General features: G+C 40.7%; 1 protein-coding gene across 1 annotated transcript in view; it reads left to right on the top strand.

The window, feature by feature from the left end:
• Window positions 1-18,594, top strand: part of LOC140234698 (neurobeachin-like) — a 421,843-nt gene that overhangs the window by 99,334 nt on the left and 303,915 nt on the right. The window contains 1 exon segment of the mRNA XM_072314734.1: window positions 7,901-8,001. Within this exon segment, the coding sequence (XP_072170835.1) occupies window positions 7,901-8,001 (101 nt within the window).

Genomic DNA, 18,594 nt, shown 5'->3' with positions numbered 1-18,594 from the left:
ATTGCTCGGCAATGTAGGATTCTATGTAGCGCTCCATGCGGGGCCAGTAGAATCGCTCTCGTGCGAGATCTAGGGTTCGCTCAGCTGCCAAATGTCCCATCTTGTTGTGGAGCTCCTGGCAGACTAGTGGCCTCCATTTTGGTGGAACAACCAGTTGTGTCTTGGTTGGGGTCACGCGGCGCAAGATGCCGTCCTCTCCTACTGAGAGCTTCCTCCACTCATGCAGCAATGCCGTGGTCTCCTTTGTGTCGCCGTGTCTTTCATGTGGTTTTGGCCATGTTCCCCTGTTTTTGTAGTACAGGCACCTAGCAAGTGATGGATCTTCTTTCTGTGCCTGAAGGATGGTACTTGGACTGAGGGTTCCAAGATCTCCTACCGCTGCATCCATCTCAGCTGCACTAACATCCACCGCCAGAGACTGGATCAAGGCGAAGTCCTCATCACAGGCCACCTGCACACCCTGGATGACAGCCTGGATCAAGTCTGGAGATGTTTTCTCTGAGAAAACCTGGTCAGCCTTATTGAGATCTAATGGCATCCTAGAAAGAGCATCTGCATCCCCATTCTTCTTTCCTGGGCGATACCGGATCTCAAAGTTGAAGTCTGCTAGTTCTCCTACCCAGCGGTGTCCCGTTGCGTTGAGCTTTGCAGTAGACAGGATATACGTCAATGGATTGTTATCCGTGTACACCACAAAGCTCTTGGCATACAGCAAGTAGTGTCGAAAGTGTTCGGTTATGGCCCATTTAAGGGCCAGAAACTCCAACTTTCCAGAGTGGAGGTAGTAGTTCCTCTCTGCTGGGGTTAGAGTCCTGGACCCGTAAGCAATCACTCGAAGGATGCCATCTTGTTCTTGGTAAAGCACGGCACCTAACCCCTCTTGAGACGCATCGGTGTGAAGGACGAACGGTGCATCAAAATCGGGGTAGGTCATGATTGGGGAGTTGAGGAGATCATCGATGAAGCTGTCGATTATCTTCTGGTGGGTGGTCGTCCAGCTGATTTTTGTGCTGGATGGAGCTTGGCCCTTCCTTTTCCCCCTTGGTACGGGCTTGGACCCCTTCCTTTTCTGAGCTTGGTTTTGAGTGGATGGTAGGTTCTCCTGTTTCAGTAGAGCATACAGCGGTTTGGCTCTTTTAGCGTAGTCTTGGAGGTATCGTCGATAGTATCCCGTGAGTCCGAGAAGCTTCCGGAGGTCGCCCACAGTTTTTGGGGTCTGGTCTTTGAGGGATTTCAAGGCGTCAGTCTCAACCGGGTCGGCTCTGTAACCTTCAGCTGAAATGATCCGGCCAAGGAATTTCACTTCCTTCTGGAATAGACTGCACTTTGCCGGTTTCAGTTTGGCGCCATGTTGTCGAAGGCGTTGCAGGACAGTGCGCAGGTGTTGGATGTGCTCCTCGAAGGTTTTACTGTACACGATGATATCATCGAGGTAGACTTCACAGATGTTGTGGTTCAAACCTTCAAGCATGGTCTCCATGCACCTCTGGTAGGCTGCTGGGGCGTTCTTTAAACCGAAGGGGATCCGTTTCCACTCATGCAACCCCCAAGGGGTTACAAAGGCTGTCAGGGGTTGGCTTTCCACCGACATGTACCCTTGGTGGTACGCCTTCCCCTGATCCAATGTGGTGAACCATCGGTTGCCTCCTAAGCTATCCAGCAAATCCTGCATTCTGGGGATAGGCTGACGGTCGGGGATGGTCTTCTTATTTAGCTCCCGGTAGTCTATGCAAAGGCGTAAGCTTCCATCCTTTTTCCTTACACAGACCACCGGGGAGGCATAAGGTGATTCGGACCGGGTGATCCAGCCTCTATCCAGAAGGTCTTGAAGGTATAACCTTACTTCCTGGTACAGTGGTCGAGGTATGGATTGGTATGTTCTTTGGACGGGGTCATTGTCTGTCAGGTGGATCTTCATTTGGAGCCCAGGGATAGAGCCCATGTCCTTTTCATCTTTGGAAAAACTTGCGCTTTCTTGCTCAAGCAAGCTTTCCACTGCTGCCTTCTCCTGGTCAGATAGATGGTCAAGGGAGAACCTCTCCTTTGGCTTCCCGGTTGAGGCTGTAACTTCTGACAGAGTGAAATCCTGTTTGGTGGCTAGGTTGTCAGGTGGTGTAGTAGGTCCGGGCAACACTGATCGGACTTGTAGTAGTCGCCCTAGCGAGGTGTGTTTAGGGAGGGTAATAGGTTTGTCAGTGTTGTTATACACAGGGATGTTGATGCGGCTGGATTTTCCTTGGGAGACCTGAATGAGACAGTCGTCTATGTCGAGTCCCTCAGGCCAAGTGGGATTCACATCCGGCTCGAACAGTACAAGGGTGTCCTCCACGATTGGCCCAGTTCTGGCCCTTAGTGTCAGTACAATCCCTTGCTTCTTTGGAATCTTCATGCTGGACCGTCCAAGCCTCACATGACACATTTCGTCTGGGTGGTCTGCCCTAAGAGTTCCGACAAGCATCTCTGGTGACTGCATTCGATTCGGAAATGATTTCTCAAGGACGCTGGTGATGTGAGCTACTCGCTGGTTGGGTACTGATGAAACAATCTCTCGGATCGCGTTGTAGCCTATTATGGGCTCAGTCACATTGTCCTTAGTTATTAGGAATGGCACCTTGATTTCATGTTCCTTCTGCTCATCAGCAGCAAGCGTCAGAAGTATGTCCACCCAGCCAGTGTATGGGATGACTGTGCCGTTGGCCGCTCTCAAGGTCAGTTCAGTCTGGGTCAGTTCATTGATCGGACGTAGTGGTGCATTAGGGAGGTGGTCTTGGAGAAAGCATTCACTCAGGACAGACACCTGTGCGCCCGTGTCCCAGAGGGCTTGGGTTGGGTGGTCGTTGAGGGTACAATGGACCAGACACCTTTCGCCCACTAAGCTTACGAGTTTCTGGTGCTGCCTGGGTGAGAGATTGTCGGGGAGGGTTCGGTGTTGCGACTTTGGGTATGGTTTAGGCTTAAGTGGGGACGCTACTTGGTTGAGGGCTACTCCTGGTCCCCCCGGGGTGCCCTGTTTCCGTTTCCCTGGGTCTGGTTTGTTGGAGGCGTTGACCTACATCCTCGGGCAATGTGGTTGTCACCACCACACTTGAAACAGTGGCGGCACCTGTCTCCAACTCCCTCGCTACGGCATTTCATGCACCCCCTTGGTCTGGTGGTGGTTTGGCTTGGTGCATTATCCTTGGACCTGGTAGAATTCTCCACCTTGTTGTGCAGTGCGAGGACACAGGCCTTAAGGTCAGCCACCTGTGCAGCCAGGGCATTCACAGGATCCTGCCTGGCTTCTGTCGACTTCTTGTGTGGTTTTTCCAGCTCATCCTCAGCAATCGCCGCGAGACGAGCACTGGGTTTGGCATTGTACTTTTGTTTCCTTTTCATTTCCAAGGACGTTGCAGTGTCAACGTGCCCAAGGAGTGCCTCGTCCGTAATGTCAGAGTCAAGGTGGAGTTTTAAGTCCTGTCGAATGGTGTCGCTCTCTAGTCCAGTGATGATCGTATGCAGGAACATCTTTTTCACTAAGGCCTCGTCGTAATGCAGTCCCTCAGTTGTCTCTGCTGACGCCCGGACAATCCGCTGCCTTAAGTCCAAGGCTCGCATGATGAAGCTCTGCGGGGTCTCTTGGCGTCCTTGCGTCAACTGGGAGAGCTCCTGATAAAGCTCTGTGGCATCCTTTTCCTGGTAGTGTGATTTTAATACTACCTTCAGTGTATCCAAAGTGAGGCTGGGGTAGTTTTCAAGGTAAGAGCGAAGCTTCAGGCCAGGGTTGATCGCTTTTAGGACGGCCTCCACCACCTCACTTTCAGAGTAGCCCTTCACCAGGGCAGCCTGCATCTGGTGGTGGAGACTAGAGAAGGTGAGGCGATCCTTCTGATTTGCCTCACCGATCTGGCCCGCAATTCGTAGCTCTTTCCGGTAGATCGGTGGTGCATATGTAGTTGGGGTGGGGTCCACTCGACTCTCCTTACAGGTGGTTTCCGGTTTGGGGCTCTCTGGCGGTATCTGTGTGGCGGACGAAGGGATGCTTGCAGGGGATGGTGGTAAAGCTTCCTTTTCCTTTTCCTTGAGGCCAGTGAGCAGTCCCTGAAGGACCACCATGCCTGCTGCATCATCACTCATTTCCTCGACGTGGTCCCTGATCAGCCGTAAAACTTTACCACGGGTCTGTCCCTCAGTCGTGGCCAACGAAAGCTGATCTGCCAACTGCAGAAGGGCGGGTGCCTCCAGCTGATACAGCTCCTTGACGACCTCGAGTTGAACTTCTTCAAAACTTGCCATTTTCCTCAGCTCTGGGGCTTGACTCACTTTACACTTAACCTTGGAGTCCCTTCCCAACTGGTCAGTCGACTAATGACGAGTTTCGTATCCCGGTCCTTGCTGCTCAGCTTCTGGCTTCCACCCTCCTCAGTTTAACGTGACCATCGGGTCGTCTCCAGCGTGTCGGGGTTACTGGTTCGTGTCGCTAGACAGCATGAGTATTGCTGTCCTGGCAGGGTCGCCAAATTGTTACCCCACTCCGGCGGGGGTGGACGGAACATAGGTAACTGAAAGAAGAGAAAATGACGTCCAGTCACAATGGATGCGGGAATGAATGTGTGTCTTTATTCTCAGTATAAATCATACTGAATTTCAATGATCATATCAATAGCAATCAAAATAATTATCAATCACTCCTTCTCATCAACACAATGTGAATGACACATGCAAATATGCTGATCTGAATACCTAATTCTTCATCAGTATATTGATAATTTACCTTGCTCAATATGATGCTTGATTTATACCTCAACAATTCTCTAAAATCAAAGGTTAATTATAACACTTACTCATAACAATCAATCTTATTGTTCCTTCGCAATAAGCATAATTAACTGTAAAATTCTCCTTTAATAAAACAATCTAGCCTAACCTTAACCAGTCATTTAATATGTTAATGATTTAATCCAATAAATGCAACTACATATCCTTTAATTATTCGCTGCTTGTATCAATGAATTGAAATGCAAAAGATTTAATAAACCTAAACCTGGAATGCATTCACTTCTTTGGCAAATATTGTTTTAAAAGCAGGAAGGAAAACTAGTCATCTCAGTACATTGCAAACAAATCTAACTTCTTTAATTTTCCTTTGTTCCTCTAAAAGCCAGGTTTTCTCTCTCTTTCCTGCTCGTTTCTGTATTTTTTCTCCTCTGATATTACACAACCGCTTCTGTAAAATCTTTTACAATATAAACTTTAACAACATTTGAGATGATCCCTGCCGTCAGGCAAAAGCGAAAGTATTTCGGGAATTTCACGACAGTCGCTCTGAGGACCAAACTTTGGGGACGATCCCTGAATGATTCCTTTTTAATTTCTTTATACCAAAGTGAGGAACTGGCCAAAAGTGAGGAGCTGAGGAGCTGGGAAAGTGAGAGAGGTACTGACCACAACTATAAACACACCGTCCAGAGAGCTAGTGGTCAGCGCTCTGGTCGATAAGGCGTGGAGGTTGCTGTGAGTCATCCAAACTGTGTTCACACTGGACCTCCATTTCTACATCTACACTCTAAATATGTACACTATATTACTTCTCGCTGTTTCTATTTTGTACAATACGACAATGCTACAATACTGCTCTGTTAACATCATCCATAGTATCCATGTATTCACAATTTGTACACTCGTTCAGGCATTTGGGTTTTCCACTCAGGAATGAAATAAATATCAGTGACTTTGCAGTCATTCCCAAGATAGCCTAAGGTCAATGGACTCTGGTGCGGCGCACCACCTAGCAGAGTGTTTACACTGACTGCTCTGCTCATCCTTCTACACTGTATTGCACAGCATATGGCTTGTTCACACTCACACTAGCAGTACTTAATCCGAAACTAAATCAGCTTAAGTAGCAATTATACATTTTTCATAATGAAAGCGATTAAATCACTACAGAAATATAATAATGACACAAACACTCAAATTCATATAACCACTACCACATCATAATTAAGCAATCATATCCGGTATTAACACTAATGAATAACTATTCAATAACTTCACTGAGAACACCATTTGTGATCTGAATTCCTCTCTTTCTGAAGGAGGAACCCTGCAATTTAACTACAACACACTAAATATCATGTAATTTACCCAAATTTACCAGTCAAGGGGAATGGTTTACAAAATAATTTAACAGGAATAAAAGTCAGATTTCTTACCTGAAAGAAGAGAAAATAACGTCCAGTCACAATGGATGCGGGAATGAATGTGTGGGGCTCAAAACCACATCCATCGGGATGGAGTCAGTTTTCTTAGAATTTGAAGAAACCGGGCGAGCTCCACTCTGATCTCAGGGGTGGGTGGAATAAACTTATGAGGGTAAATTTCCCTATGTATACCATTCTAGAGACTTCCAAAAAATTAGGGGGGTCTATTTTCCTGGGGCCTTTACAGAATCACCGAAATCCCTCCTTTGACTATGACTGCAATTAAACTGCATATTGGGAATCCAGTTCTCATTATTTGCCATCAATTCCTTGATTTATTCACCGGAGGAATGGAAAGCTACAGTGGTAATAATGCAGCTTGATTAGATTATAGCTCAGGGTTATTGAATAACTGAGTAATTCCAGGAGGAGAATTGAAAAATCCCTAGCCATTCCTTGGCATTCTGGCTTTGTTCTGCCATGATTGATAGGTGTCACCCTGTGTCGTATGGCTTGATTAAAGGCCCACTTGGTGTAAATCACCGCTCTAGGCCAGTCCCAGACAGCCCTCCATTTGCTATTTCTCCTTGCATTGCAATAGTGGGTGAATGACTGGCTTAATCATATCTGATCATTAGTGCTGTGGGAATGTCAAAGGGGAATTATATTTACTTTTATCCCACTTCAGATTGTAAGATGCTTTCACTGGCCAGTTGAGCGTGTTGATTTTTTTAAGAATAGGGATAATAAAGATTCACAGTGTCCACTTAAAGGGGGAAAAGTGAAGTCAAGTTTATCTGAAATCAAAGTCATCCTCCAAATTCTTAAAACTGATTCAATTAATTGCTTTCATATCAAGTAAAAATTTTGACAGTCTCAAGTGCTAGGGTAAGGAGTGAGAAATAGATAGGCCTATATTTTGAGAGAAAGAAAAAAAAAAAACCCACAGCACCCAATGAATTTAAATTGTGAGGTTTGTAAATTTTATACATTCTTAATTCATAGACTTGATAGATTGGATTAAAATACTGTATGGTGATATATGCTGAAGGCCATATGCAATTCATATCAACACCAACACTAATATGTATATGTTTGACTAGCACGTGTATGTGTACATGTGTGTATACATAAATGTTAAGAAATAGTCTGCCAGCAAGTGATTCTCACAATTGTCAGCTCACCTCTTTCTGTGTAATCCTGAATGATTCTAATGCTGTTTGTTCTTTGATTTGTGTTTGTTTGTTTGTTTGTTTGTTTGTTTTTATGTTTGTTTTTCTTTTATAAGAAAATTTATATATTGGAAAACTTCTGCCTGGTGGTGAGAGAATGTTTTTAGGAACATAAGTTCCATCCTGTGCTCTTTACAAAGATATGAATAAGTGTTTCTCTGGAGTAAACAATTAAACAAGTTGACATACAAATGTATAGCTAGTTGGATATAAATGTAATAGTGATGACCAGTCGCATAACCAGTACCCACAGGAAGCCATTTGGATGGGACTTTTGTCTCAAAATACCATTGTTATTTGTCAGCAGCAAAGTTGGGCAGTTATAGAGTGGCACATTTATACTTGTCTGATATCACACACATTCCATGTAATTTCTGTACTTCATTGTACCTGATAATGAGATATCATTGGAATGCAATTAACCATGTTGTCAAATATGGTTTGCTTAAATAAGAACAGGGTTAATTGACACCTTTTCCCCTTCTACAGACCTGCTGGTGGAGATTATTGGTGTGCTAGCCATCTACAGCATCTCAGTGAAGGAACTCAAACTCATCTTCAGCAGCTTGAAGGGAGCTGAAGGGCAATGGGTAAGACCCACCTCTTTCTAGCCTTGTCTCAAGCCTTTGTAGACCATGGCATTGTAGGATTGACCCCGTAACCACATTTTTATGAGTAAACTATCATAAGGTGACATGCTGTAGTTATAGCATATCACCTAATGTGTAATTGTCAAAATCTCTTTTTCTTTATTCTATATTACCAATTTTGCCAGTCAGTTATCTCAATATTGACATTGCCAATTCACATGAAAATTTCCATTTTATAATCTTTTTTCATGGCAATCAGCAGTATGGTTTAGATTTTCATTGTGTCCATGTGGTGCCTTATATCATCTATTCCACCTCTTTTTTAGATGAAGTCAAGCTATTGATCATATCTTTGTAACCATAAGTCATTTTTGGAAGGTATGAATATCAGATCAAGATAAACTGCACACAGATACCCACCAGCAGTGATGAACATAGAGACAAACGTTGACAGCATGGCTATCCTGAAAACTTTCAAGAAGGCAAAAAAAAACAAACAAACCAAAATTTGTATATAGACAGGAGCCTTTGACTTGAGCGATGACTGCCCTATGATTATTCAGTGTGAGTATGGGGAGGCATGTTCATGGTGGCAACATAGCCTTACACTTGCAAGCAAAGAGTGGGCATTTGCACCCATGATTTTGACAGTGATTGTGACTGTACCCTTCATTTTTTTTTTTCCGGCCATTATAATCCTTGAAAAAGTGAAATCACAGTTTACTGTTAGCAACCTGTGTCCAGTCAGTGCCAGGTGACTTTAATATTGATATCACTTCAAATAGCTATGCTTTGACCCATAGCTGAAGTGTTGATCTTGATTTGTGCTTGTCTTATAGTGTTGGATGAGAATGAAGTTTTGATGATTCCAGGATAATGTGTAGCACCAAGTGCATTGTTGGCATAGGCAGAGAGATAATTTTGAACTTATATTTCACAAGTGACATGCTCCAGACCAAGCAACAAAGCGGTTGTATGCACATATACTGACAAGATTTTTATCACCTGTTTTTGAATGGACATTCTGAGATGTATCTTTATGTAGTGGTACTTAGATGTAAATCATCTTTGAAATTATTAGCCAGAATGTAAAAAGAAAATGAATCTTTGAAAAGAAAAGAGAAACTGAGTCAGACATGACTATGTGACCATTTCACTTGATTTCTGGACAATTAATCTGTGTGACTTCCACCTAGAGCAGTCTTCATTTGTTATTTCCAAATGATTCTTAATTGATGATGTTGTCAAATGAGAACCAGCAGATAATATGTGAAATAGAAATCCATTGAGTTTACCATTTTTCTGTGCTATATATTCACATTAAATGTCATAAACTGTAGTTATGCAATACACTGCATTTAAATCTAAAAGTTCACTGTGCCAGTGAATGTTGGTATAATGGAAGAGATACTCCTGTGGTGCAGATGGTACTGCTGAAATTTGACTATTTGAACATTGTCCAAGCATACTGACTGCAGTGATGATTTAGTGCGCGGTATGGTCTGTCCACCCGGGGAATATGTGTATAGAAAATATGTGTAGGCTGCTGAATGAGATGAGATAATATATCAGAAGGACTCGACTACTGTCTCAAGCCCTCATGTAATTTAGGGACACTTGTAGGAGAGAGAGAGAAAAAAGAAATGAATCTTATGTCTTTCTTTCCTAATCATTGTGAAGATGGCATTTGATGATGGTTAAACATATCCAAGGTATGGGCAAGAAACTTCCTTTATGGCTACAATTTTCAACAGGTATCATCATGCTAAGTTTCAGTTGAAATATCTGTCTTTGTTATGAAATATACATGATTAACAGAATATTTTGATGTGGTACTCAGCATTATCAATTGTTTCCCTCTATATAGGGAAAATTTGTCAGTCCTGAAAAGAAACATGCCCAGTCACACTGAAGTAAATTTCTGTTTTGAAAATTGCATGTGGGCATGAAAAGACAGTCTGCAAAGACTATTTGTCTGCAAGATGGATGCTTTGTATCTTCAGGTTGGCGTTGGAGATGGCAAGTAGCCTGCTGAAGGAAGGGGCATTTAGGTATTCTCCGAATACATCAGGGTAAGGCAGGAGACCTGGGTCAAAAAACACAGCGGGGCATTCATAAGGGGGTTAGGGGGAGGGTAGCGATGAATATCTTAGCGGTGAATTTCTGAGCAATGGCATACTGGGCTGTAAGGATAGGCACAATGTTTGCCTCCCCTTGGTTGAATAATGTGTGCCTAGACAAGGGTGGACTCTGTTCTACGGGAAAGAAGATGGAATCATGTTGTCAAGTGGAATAGAGATCAGCAGATAAGGGCCTTCCGGAGAAAGAATTCGAAATGACCTCATTTGCATGAATAAAGTGAGGTAGATGCGATACTCTTAGAGAGATAGATAGATAGAAAGAGAGAGGGAGAAAGAGAGAAAGTGATGCCCCCCCAAAACAAAACAAAAAATGACATATTGACAAAGGATTTGTATATTCGGCAAGAAAAGAGTCGGTAAACAGCAAACTGTGGTTATTGAAGCAGACTAGAGTAAAGACGGGGGAGGGGTTTTCCCTTGATTGGCCTGTGGGAATTTCCCTAATCGTGAACCTGTAGTGAATGCTACAAGTCTGTCATACTCAGAAATGTGGGAGAAATATTATATGAAAGAGAATCGATGCAACTTCAGCAATTCAATGAGACCTTCACGTAAATTAGAATTATGACAATTGAGAAAATGGGATGAAATGGAGATTCAGAGGAGGGGTTCAATGAAATACTGTAAAAGTGGATATTTTCACGCGAGTAATTTTTCCCACTCGGCTGGGTAAGATGGGATTTCGTGTGTTTTTAATTCCGCAGAATCAGGACATTAACTACTGGAACATATTGCATGCAAAAATACTCGAATGCTTTTATTTTCGTGCTAGCATGTGGTTGCACAAAATACGTGAACATTTCTACACCACGAAAATTTCCACTTTTACAGTAGAAGACAAAACATCCATCCATACAACATTCTCATCATAGGACAGTCCATCAGTCTCAACACGGAATAAATATTTTAGTCAGTTTTTGGATCAGTGGTTTTGTTTCTTTGGAAATGGATGCTGCAAATGATATTTTTTGTTTGTAAAAGAAACAAAGTACCAATTGCAAAAATTTAAGGGACAGTTAATGTGCTTAACCACTAAGTCACAAGTACAGAACAGGCAACACATATAACTGAAATTGAAAAAAAGAAAAAGATATTCAGTAGTGAATATTTGTGGAAATAAAAACACTCGTGAGATTTATTTGCAAGGTGGCAGCAGAGAACTGACCACACATTATTGCAGGAAAGATAAATTCTAACCAAAGTGATACCAAGAATGATTGATGTCAACTGCTGGTTTGGGGGAGCAAAGGAGACTACAAGGGTCCAAGTTACCTGTTTGCTGCAATCATCCCGAAGGGCCGTAGGCATGAAGATAGATTAAGTTGCTGTTAGAAGAATGACGCTATGCAAGTGGAGCATTCCCAGAGGACAGATTCAGAGAAGAATTCAAAATGAAAACAGCAGAAGAGGAAAGTGATCAGAGTGAACCGATCAACATGATCTCTCTTTAAGTGGGATGGATAAGGAAAAGAAAACAGAAAGCAGGGGAGAAAAAAATGTGTCTTTGGGCTTGTGCATGGTGTTGTACCATCTCATGTCCATGTTTACTGTCAAGAAGGATGATAGCAATTATCTAACTTTTTATCTTTGTTACAAAATACCTCAGATTATATAGACAAGGAATATATGTATATTACTAATATATGGATATTACTAAATGAGAAAGCTTGGATGATGACAGTGATGAGTCTTATAATCCCCTCAGTCAAAGCACCTTGTTAACATCAAACTTTGAGTTATCACACACACAATCAGATAAAACAATGGAAAAAAAAGTAACATACCCTTGGTTGATTCCAGTGTCTTCCATGGAGCTTGATTTAAAAAAGACCTACTAAAATAGTTTCAAAATTATGGAGTATGTACATTAAATGTTTTTATGATTTATGAGTTATGATTTTTGACATTTTTTTTTCAAAGGAAAGAATTTGGCTGCTTGGATTTCTGAAATTATGGAAATTACATCCCAGTTAATAACAAAATAGTACAAAAGCCTGAAAAGCAAGAAGTTTACACAAAAAGAGAATTGCCTATAAATGAACATTTCATGTGGTCAGACTAGTAGCAAAAACTGTGGGAACTATAGGTCTTTAAAAATCACATCAATATGCTTATGTGGTGCTATATTTGGGATGCCTCTTAATAAATCATGCTGTTAGGACCATCAAAAAAAGAGTTGCGGCAGGTCAAAGGGAGCATGTGTGAGTGAAAGCAATCTTTCAGATGTATAGGATTACCAATGTGTTGTTAGTAAGGATTGCAGGAAAAAAAAAAAAGAACTTGTATATATATCACAAAAGCATATATATGTATATAATGTCTGATTGTCAGGCATGAAAAGTAGAAAAATTAGGTTATGATGCTGATACATGGGAAGGAAGTGGGGCATTGATGAGGGCAGAGCAAGAATTTGCTGCATCAGCACAGACCTTTGAAACATATGTGACCAGGGTACATGTTATACATCATCTTTTCTTGAAATGATAGCTGTATTGACATTTTCTGCTGTGTGAGAGAAAGGGAGAGTCAGAAAGAAGGACAGAAAGACAGATGGAGAGAGAAAGGAAGAGAAAAAAAGTGAGGTAGAAATAAACAAAGACAGCCTTGAAGGGTGTAAATTACTAGAACTAGCAAGTCACCTCCTGCTATCCATGTATTGTGTGGTATCTTGGGAGGGAATGCTCTTGGCTGCTACTTTGTTTCTCATGCCAAGACAAATTTCCATCCTCTTAGTGGTCATTCCCAATGGAGGCAAGATGTACCTGTAGCTGAAAACAACACTTCAAGGGATTCACACAGTGAGATGAGACCAGTGCCTTTAATGTCTTCTTGTTTGAGGCTTGAAAGCCCAGTGAAATGTTGGGAAATAATTTACAAAAAAATCTGAATATATCCTAATTAAACATGACTGTATATATTTAGGAGAATGTACATGTACAGTGTGTGCTAATGAGCTTTAGACTGTAATATGTGGAAACCTTCTTTTTTTCATCATCAGATGCCATGAGACCTATTTAAGGAAAACACATTAAGCTTTGCATTTATGCAACTTTGCATTTATGATCTTCCTCAGGTGTGTGCACATGTGTGTGTTTCTCATTTTAATATTTGCTTGTGTACCAGGATTAGAAACTTGAGCTGATCTCTGTTTGACAAACAGTTAAAAAACCCCCAAAAACAAACAGAAATATAGTACAATGTAGGATTGTGCTACTCAGTATTAAACACAACCCTGCTTTGACTACAAGTTATGATTGAAGAGAACAGAATAAGTATTTAAAAAACAAAAAGTCCAGTTATCTCACCAATGGAGGGCACTTTTCAGAATGATACAATGAAACACGGACTTTGATTTTGCTATCATAGCAATGACTAGCTCGAGATTTTTGCTGTCGTGAAGCTGTAGATTATAATGAGCTATCAATAAAAAAAAATTATGGTAAATGGAAAATTTATATAGCACTTAAGATGAAAATGTTTCTAAGATAATAGTAATGACACACACACACACACACACACACACACACTCACTCACACACACACACACACACACACACACACCATATTCCTATACATTTTTGTTTGTTTTTGTTTGTAGCAATGCAGAGTATCAAAAGTGTATGGCTAACTCATGCTTTATAGTATCCAGCATCAAAAATTAAATTTTGAGTTGAGTTATGAAGGACATGAGTTGCTCTTTTTTATTTCATCAGAGATGGAACTAGAGTATGAAGACTTACTCCAAGTCCATCATAGACTTGTCATAAGGCATTGTGAGGTGTTACAAAACAATTTTCCTTGTTCATAAATATAGCCACAGGATGGGTGTATGTGTGTGTAATGGGATTGAGTGTAGGAGTCACTCTGTATACAAAGATTATTTATAAGTCCCAACAACAGCCAAAGTATTTAAACATCTTCTGGTAAAACCTATACATACTGAGTGAAAGTCACCTTGTCATCACATACTGGTAATTGTAGATCATGTTACTTCAGTGTTGTTTTCCACAAAAAAAAAAGTCCATTAGCACACATCACATCCCATCCTCTGGGCCCACTTAGTCTCCTAAATATTACTAAATGATTGATGTTTTTCTGTAAGGGCAATGGTGGTAAATAATGGCAAATCTTTCCCCTATCAGAAGATACAAACTGGAGTTGCATTAATCAAGTCATCACGCACTGTATGGGTCCCTGGGTATGGAGTATAGTAATGACAACTTATGCATAATGCAAGGGTTGTAAATGATAAATTCATTCACTGAAATTTGCCAAAATGTCTCCCCATTGATACACTGTAGATGTATATACATTTTTTTTGGGGTGGGGGGGTGGGGGGGGGGGGGGGAGCTTTCCATACCAAAGGGGGAAATATTGACAGAACGTAGTTGAAAATACCACCTGCTACAGAAAGTCAGTGTGATATTATTTGAGTTTAGCTTGATATTACAATGTTGTCAGAGTATACACGAGAGAATCTTAATCATGAGTTGGATGAGACATGATAATGCAATGAGCGCTACCCCAACAATTCCTTAACAGCACACAGAGAACTCCTTGCCCTCCTGATTCACAAGTAAATAGTCCTAATGTTGTATCATATTTTAATGTGATGCAAATTTTGTTTTGAAGTGAAGATAAAGTCCAAGTGCATGCTGTTTGCAAGAGAGCTTTAACTTGAAAACAGCAAGAACACGCTTGCCAAAATGTTGGGAGTGGGTAGGCCCTTTTCAGGGCCACATACATACCCAAGAAAGAATATGTGGTACACTGTGAAGCCTTCTACTGTCAAGGAAACCTTCAAAGATTTTGCGATTAATGTCACTGTTTTGTGAAAATGCATTCAACTTCAAAATTCTGTATCTTTTTTACATTCTGTCTGATTTTCTAGAAACTTCTACTCTTTGTTCAACTCATTTTGTATATGACCATCAATCTGAACATAGATTGAAGTTTGACTTTATTGGTCGATAAGATTTTTTTTTTTCATTTTCTTTGGGTACAATGCAACATGTGATACAATTTTACCTTAAAAAATATACTCTAATATCACGAATACATCACCTGTATCAGATTTACCCATAGACATTGATTGTTAGTGTAAGTAGTTATTTGTATTCAGAAAAGAATATATGATAGTTATCACATTTGTGATTTAAGCTACTGGCAATTAACCATTTGAACTTATGACCATTGGGTATCAGGTAGGTTCATAATCAATTCAAAGTATTGTAAATTGCAGGAGACAAGCAAACAGATACCATGCTTGCTGTACACTGAACTATTTCACAAACGATCTGCAGGTCACATGGTGGTAATGGAGGGACTGTGGCGGAGGCCATGATTCATTCATGGGGTGTGAGGGTGATAATCATGAATACCTCTCAGCGTTTGCATCGTATCCCCCATTATTGATGAGGCTTGGCAGCAATAGTGCAGCTTCAAACACGTTTGCATTTCAATATATCTTCCTTCTCCCCTCTTATCTGTTCTTGCCCTCAGGCACCCATAGATATTGATGATTTAGCTACTTTGAATTTTAGTGAGGGCACATTAGAACGTGTGTTCCGAAATGTGCATCAGGTCTTATGTACAAAGCATCGTGGGGGAAGTTTTACAAAGATTGACCTCCTCCCTGGTTCCACCTCTAGATTACCATTTGAACAGCAGACATTTTGAGTCATTGGATTGCTGTCCACTAGTGCTATCTTAATGATGGAAAAAAAGGTCAACTGTAGCAATTGGTTCACTACATCGAAAAAAAAAGGTCAATCATGATATCTCAATTCCCACATTGGGAATTTGACTGTTCTTCCTATTTGCAGATTTGTGATGTGATGAAGAAAATAGATAAGAAAATATTGCCAAGAATTGTTACTTCTCATGTATGGCTATAGGTTTGGCTACTATATGATGCATGCTACTTTGACAAAATCTCTTTTAAGGGGTCAATAACGGTAACATGTGTAAATGTGGTCTCTATTGATTTTTATAGAAAATATCTTATTGAAATTTTCCTGGTGTTGGAACAGCAGGGTAGTCGATATTGAAGGTTTTCATTTCATAAGATGATTGGTATAAGAAGACTAGACTCTCTACTGTGTTGTGTACAACTTCTAAAGTGCAGTTGCTTCTTTTACCAACATTTAAGCACTCTTCTGCTTTACAAATTATATACTTGCTAATTAAAAATAAAAATGTGGTTGAAAAAAAATTGTCAATAGGCTAGCATTTTAGCTGCATTGTGGATCTATTGTGATCTTTTAAAAGTGATATCTATTTTCCCCTATCTACACAGAAGTATGATTTGATGTCAACATTATCTACACAGCCCTTTCCCTGCTGTAGATTTTCAGTCTATTCCAAACCTCAGAGAACCCTTGAATCTCTGTTAGATGTTGAAAGGGTTTTCTGTGGTTTTGAGCTAGTATATCCATGCCCCCAAGCTCTCTACATAAATTTACCATGTGAACTGACCCCATGAGTCAAGTGTGAAACGGTCCATTGAAGATGTACTTTCCCAATGAAAGCCAAGTGTGTGTACCAGCACGCTTCTTCAGGCATCACAAATGGAAAGCTGTTGTAAAAGCATGGCACACAAGGAAGGGGGATGGGGCAGAGAACAGGGCTGTGGAGCATTCCTATACAACGCTAGTGAAAAAGCAGCTCTAGGTATTTTTAGAATCCTGCGTCTAATGGATGGGATTTCCACTGCATTTTCTATGACTGCAAAGTGGCAAGTGAGCCTCTCGCACTATGGTTTATGTCAAGGAGAATAGTAGAAGACATTGGACAATTTATGAATATCGACACTTCTCTATTGCGTCTGTGCCTTGGCCATAAAACTCTCTGTTGTGGTTATGCTTAAAAAAACAACAACACAAAAACCTTTTTAAGACACACTATCATGGTTGCATTTTTGAATCTGAAGAAGGACAGAGGTTAAGTTCTCGTAGAAGACAAAGCCCTTTGTAGTATTTGTAATGTGCTATTGCAGTGCGTTTTGTGACATCAGTGAAAACCCAATAAAAGTGGTTGAGAATATCTCTAAAGATTGACTAATTTTATGTGTTTTAACTTTCAGTTTTTGTGTTAAAAGATTAGAGATAATTTCTACTTTAGTGCACCATTGTTGTTTATTAAGAAGTGATAACATGCAAGTACAGAGTTATAAAAAGTGGGCTTTTTGCAGACACACACAGATTCTGGTATATGCAGGTAGTTGGCGCACCTAGCTTGCTTTCCAATTTATACTTTGAATTTCCCAGTTGATTAGTTACATAATTTCAACATCCGATGGTGTCACCATGTGTGTATGTTTGTGTGTTTGTATGTGACAGAGCAGACTTTATCATGCCATGTTGATTTAAGATGACATGCAATTGCTAATGGTATCATAATCCTACATCTCTGCAGTTAATATTTCTAGTGTCCTGATTGGTATTCCACTTACATTGAACTTGTGGGAACTTGATGATTCAGCCTGAATTATTGATGCCTTTTGTTTGTGTATTTGTTTCCTTGAGCTCATGCATCTCTACTTTATCTTCAGTATGAATGGATCAATTTGACTCTGGTTACATTTTCAACACAAGGAAAATGAAAAGTACTCTCACAGAAGGCTACATAATATGTCAGTTCATTGAAGGAGAGAATGTATTTTCTGTAAAAACCTTAAAGTGCTTGTGTATGAAAGGAAAAGTAAAAGAACAAAAACAGGAGTGATTATGATCATTCAAACATCTTGAGCAGGTGTAAAGATACATGTACCTTTGAAACTAACATAATATATCTATTGGTCACTTCATCTTCATTTCATTTGACTGGGTCTAGTTTAACCATTCCCTTTAAAAATGATTTTGATCGCAAATGCATGTGCATAGAAGAGACATTGCGTAGTACTGGAAAAGGGGAATTTTTCACTCACAGCCCTCTAAGATGAAGTTTGCATATTTTTATTTCTTCGGAATCAAAATATAAAGTAGTGTTACATACAGCAAGCAAAAAATTTTGCATGTTTTTATTTTTGCACTAGTTTCTTGTCATGCCAAATGCCAGAAAAAAATTTCCAGTTTTACAGAATTCTGTCAAAAGTGTACTAATAGATTGATGTGAGACAGACAGCAGTGAGATGAGACAGAGAATTCCTTCTAGGAATCCATTTTGTGATAATGCACAGCCGAGCATCCACTTCAGAGAGGTCTTTCTCAGTTTATGTGTGCAGTTGTCATACAGGACAGCACAACTTTAGCCATACTGTCAATGCCTTTCACTCTATGTATACACATGTATTTTTGTGTACATTTGCTCGGGGGGGGGGGGGGGGTTACCTTAGAACCATATTTGCCTGTCTACTGTGGGTTGCAGTCTCGAGAATGCACTTGGTTGGTGATTGGTGATGTTGGGGGGAGGGGAGGGAAGGTGAGGTGATGTTGAGGATGTTCTGTGTTCC

The sequence above is a fragment of the Diadema setosum genome, chromosome 11 (genome assembly GCF_964275005.1).
Source record: "Diadema setosum chromosome 11, eeDiaSeto1, whole genome shotgun sequence".
Lineage (NCBI taxonomy): Eukaryota > Metazoa > Echinodermata > Echinoidea > Diadematoida > Diadematidae > Diadema > Diadema setosum.
This window is presented reverse-complemented; position numbering and strand designations above follow the sequence as displayed.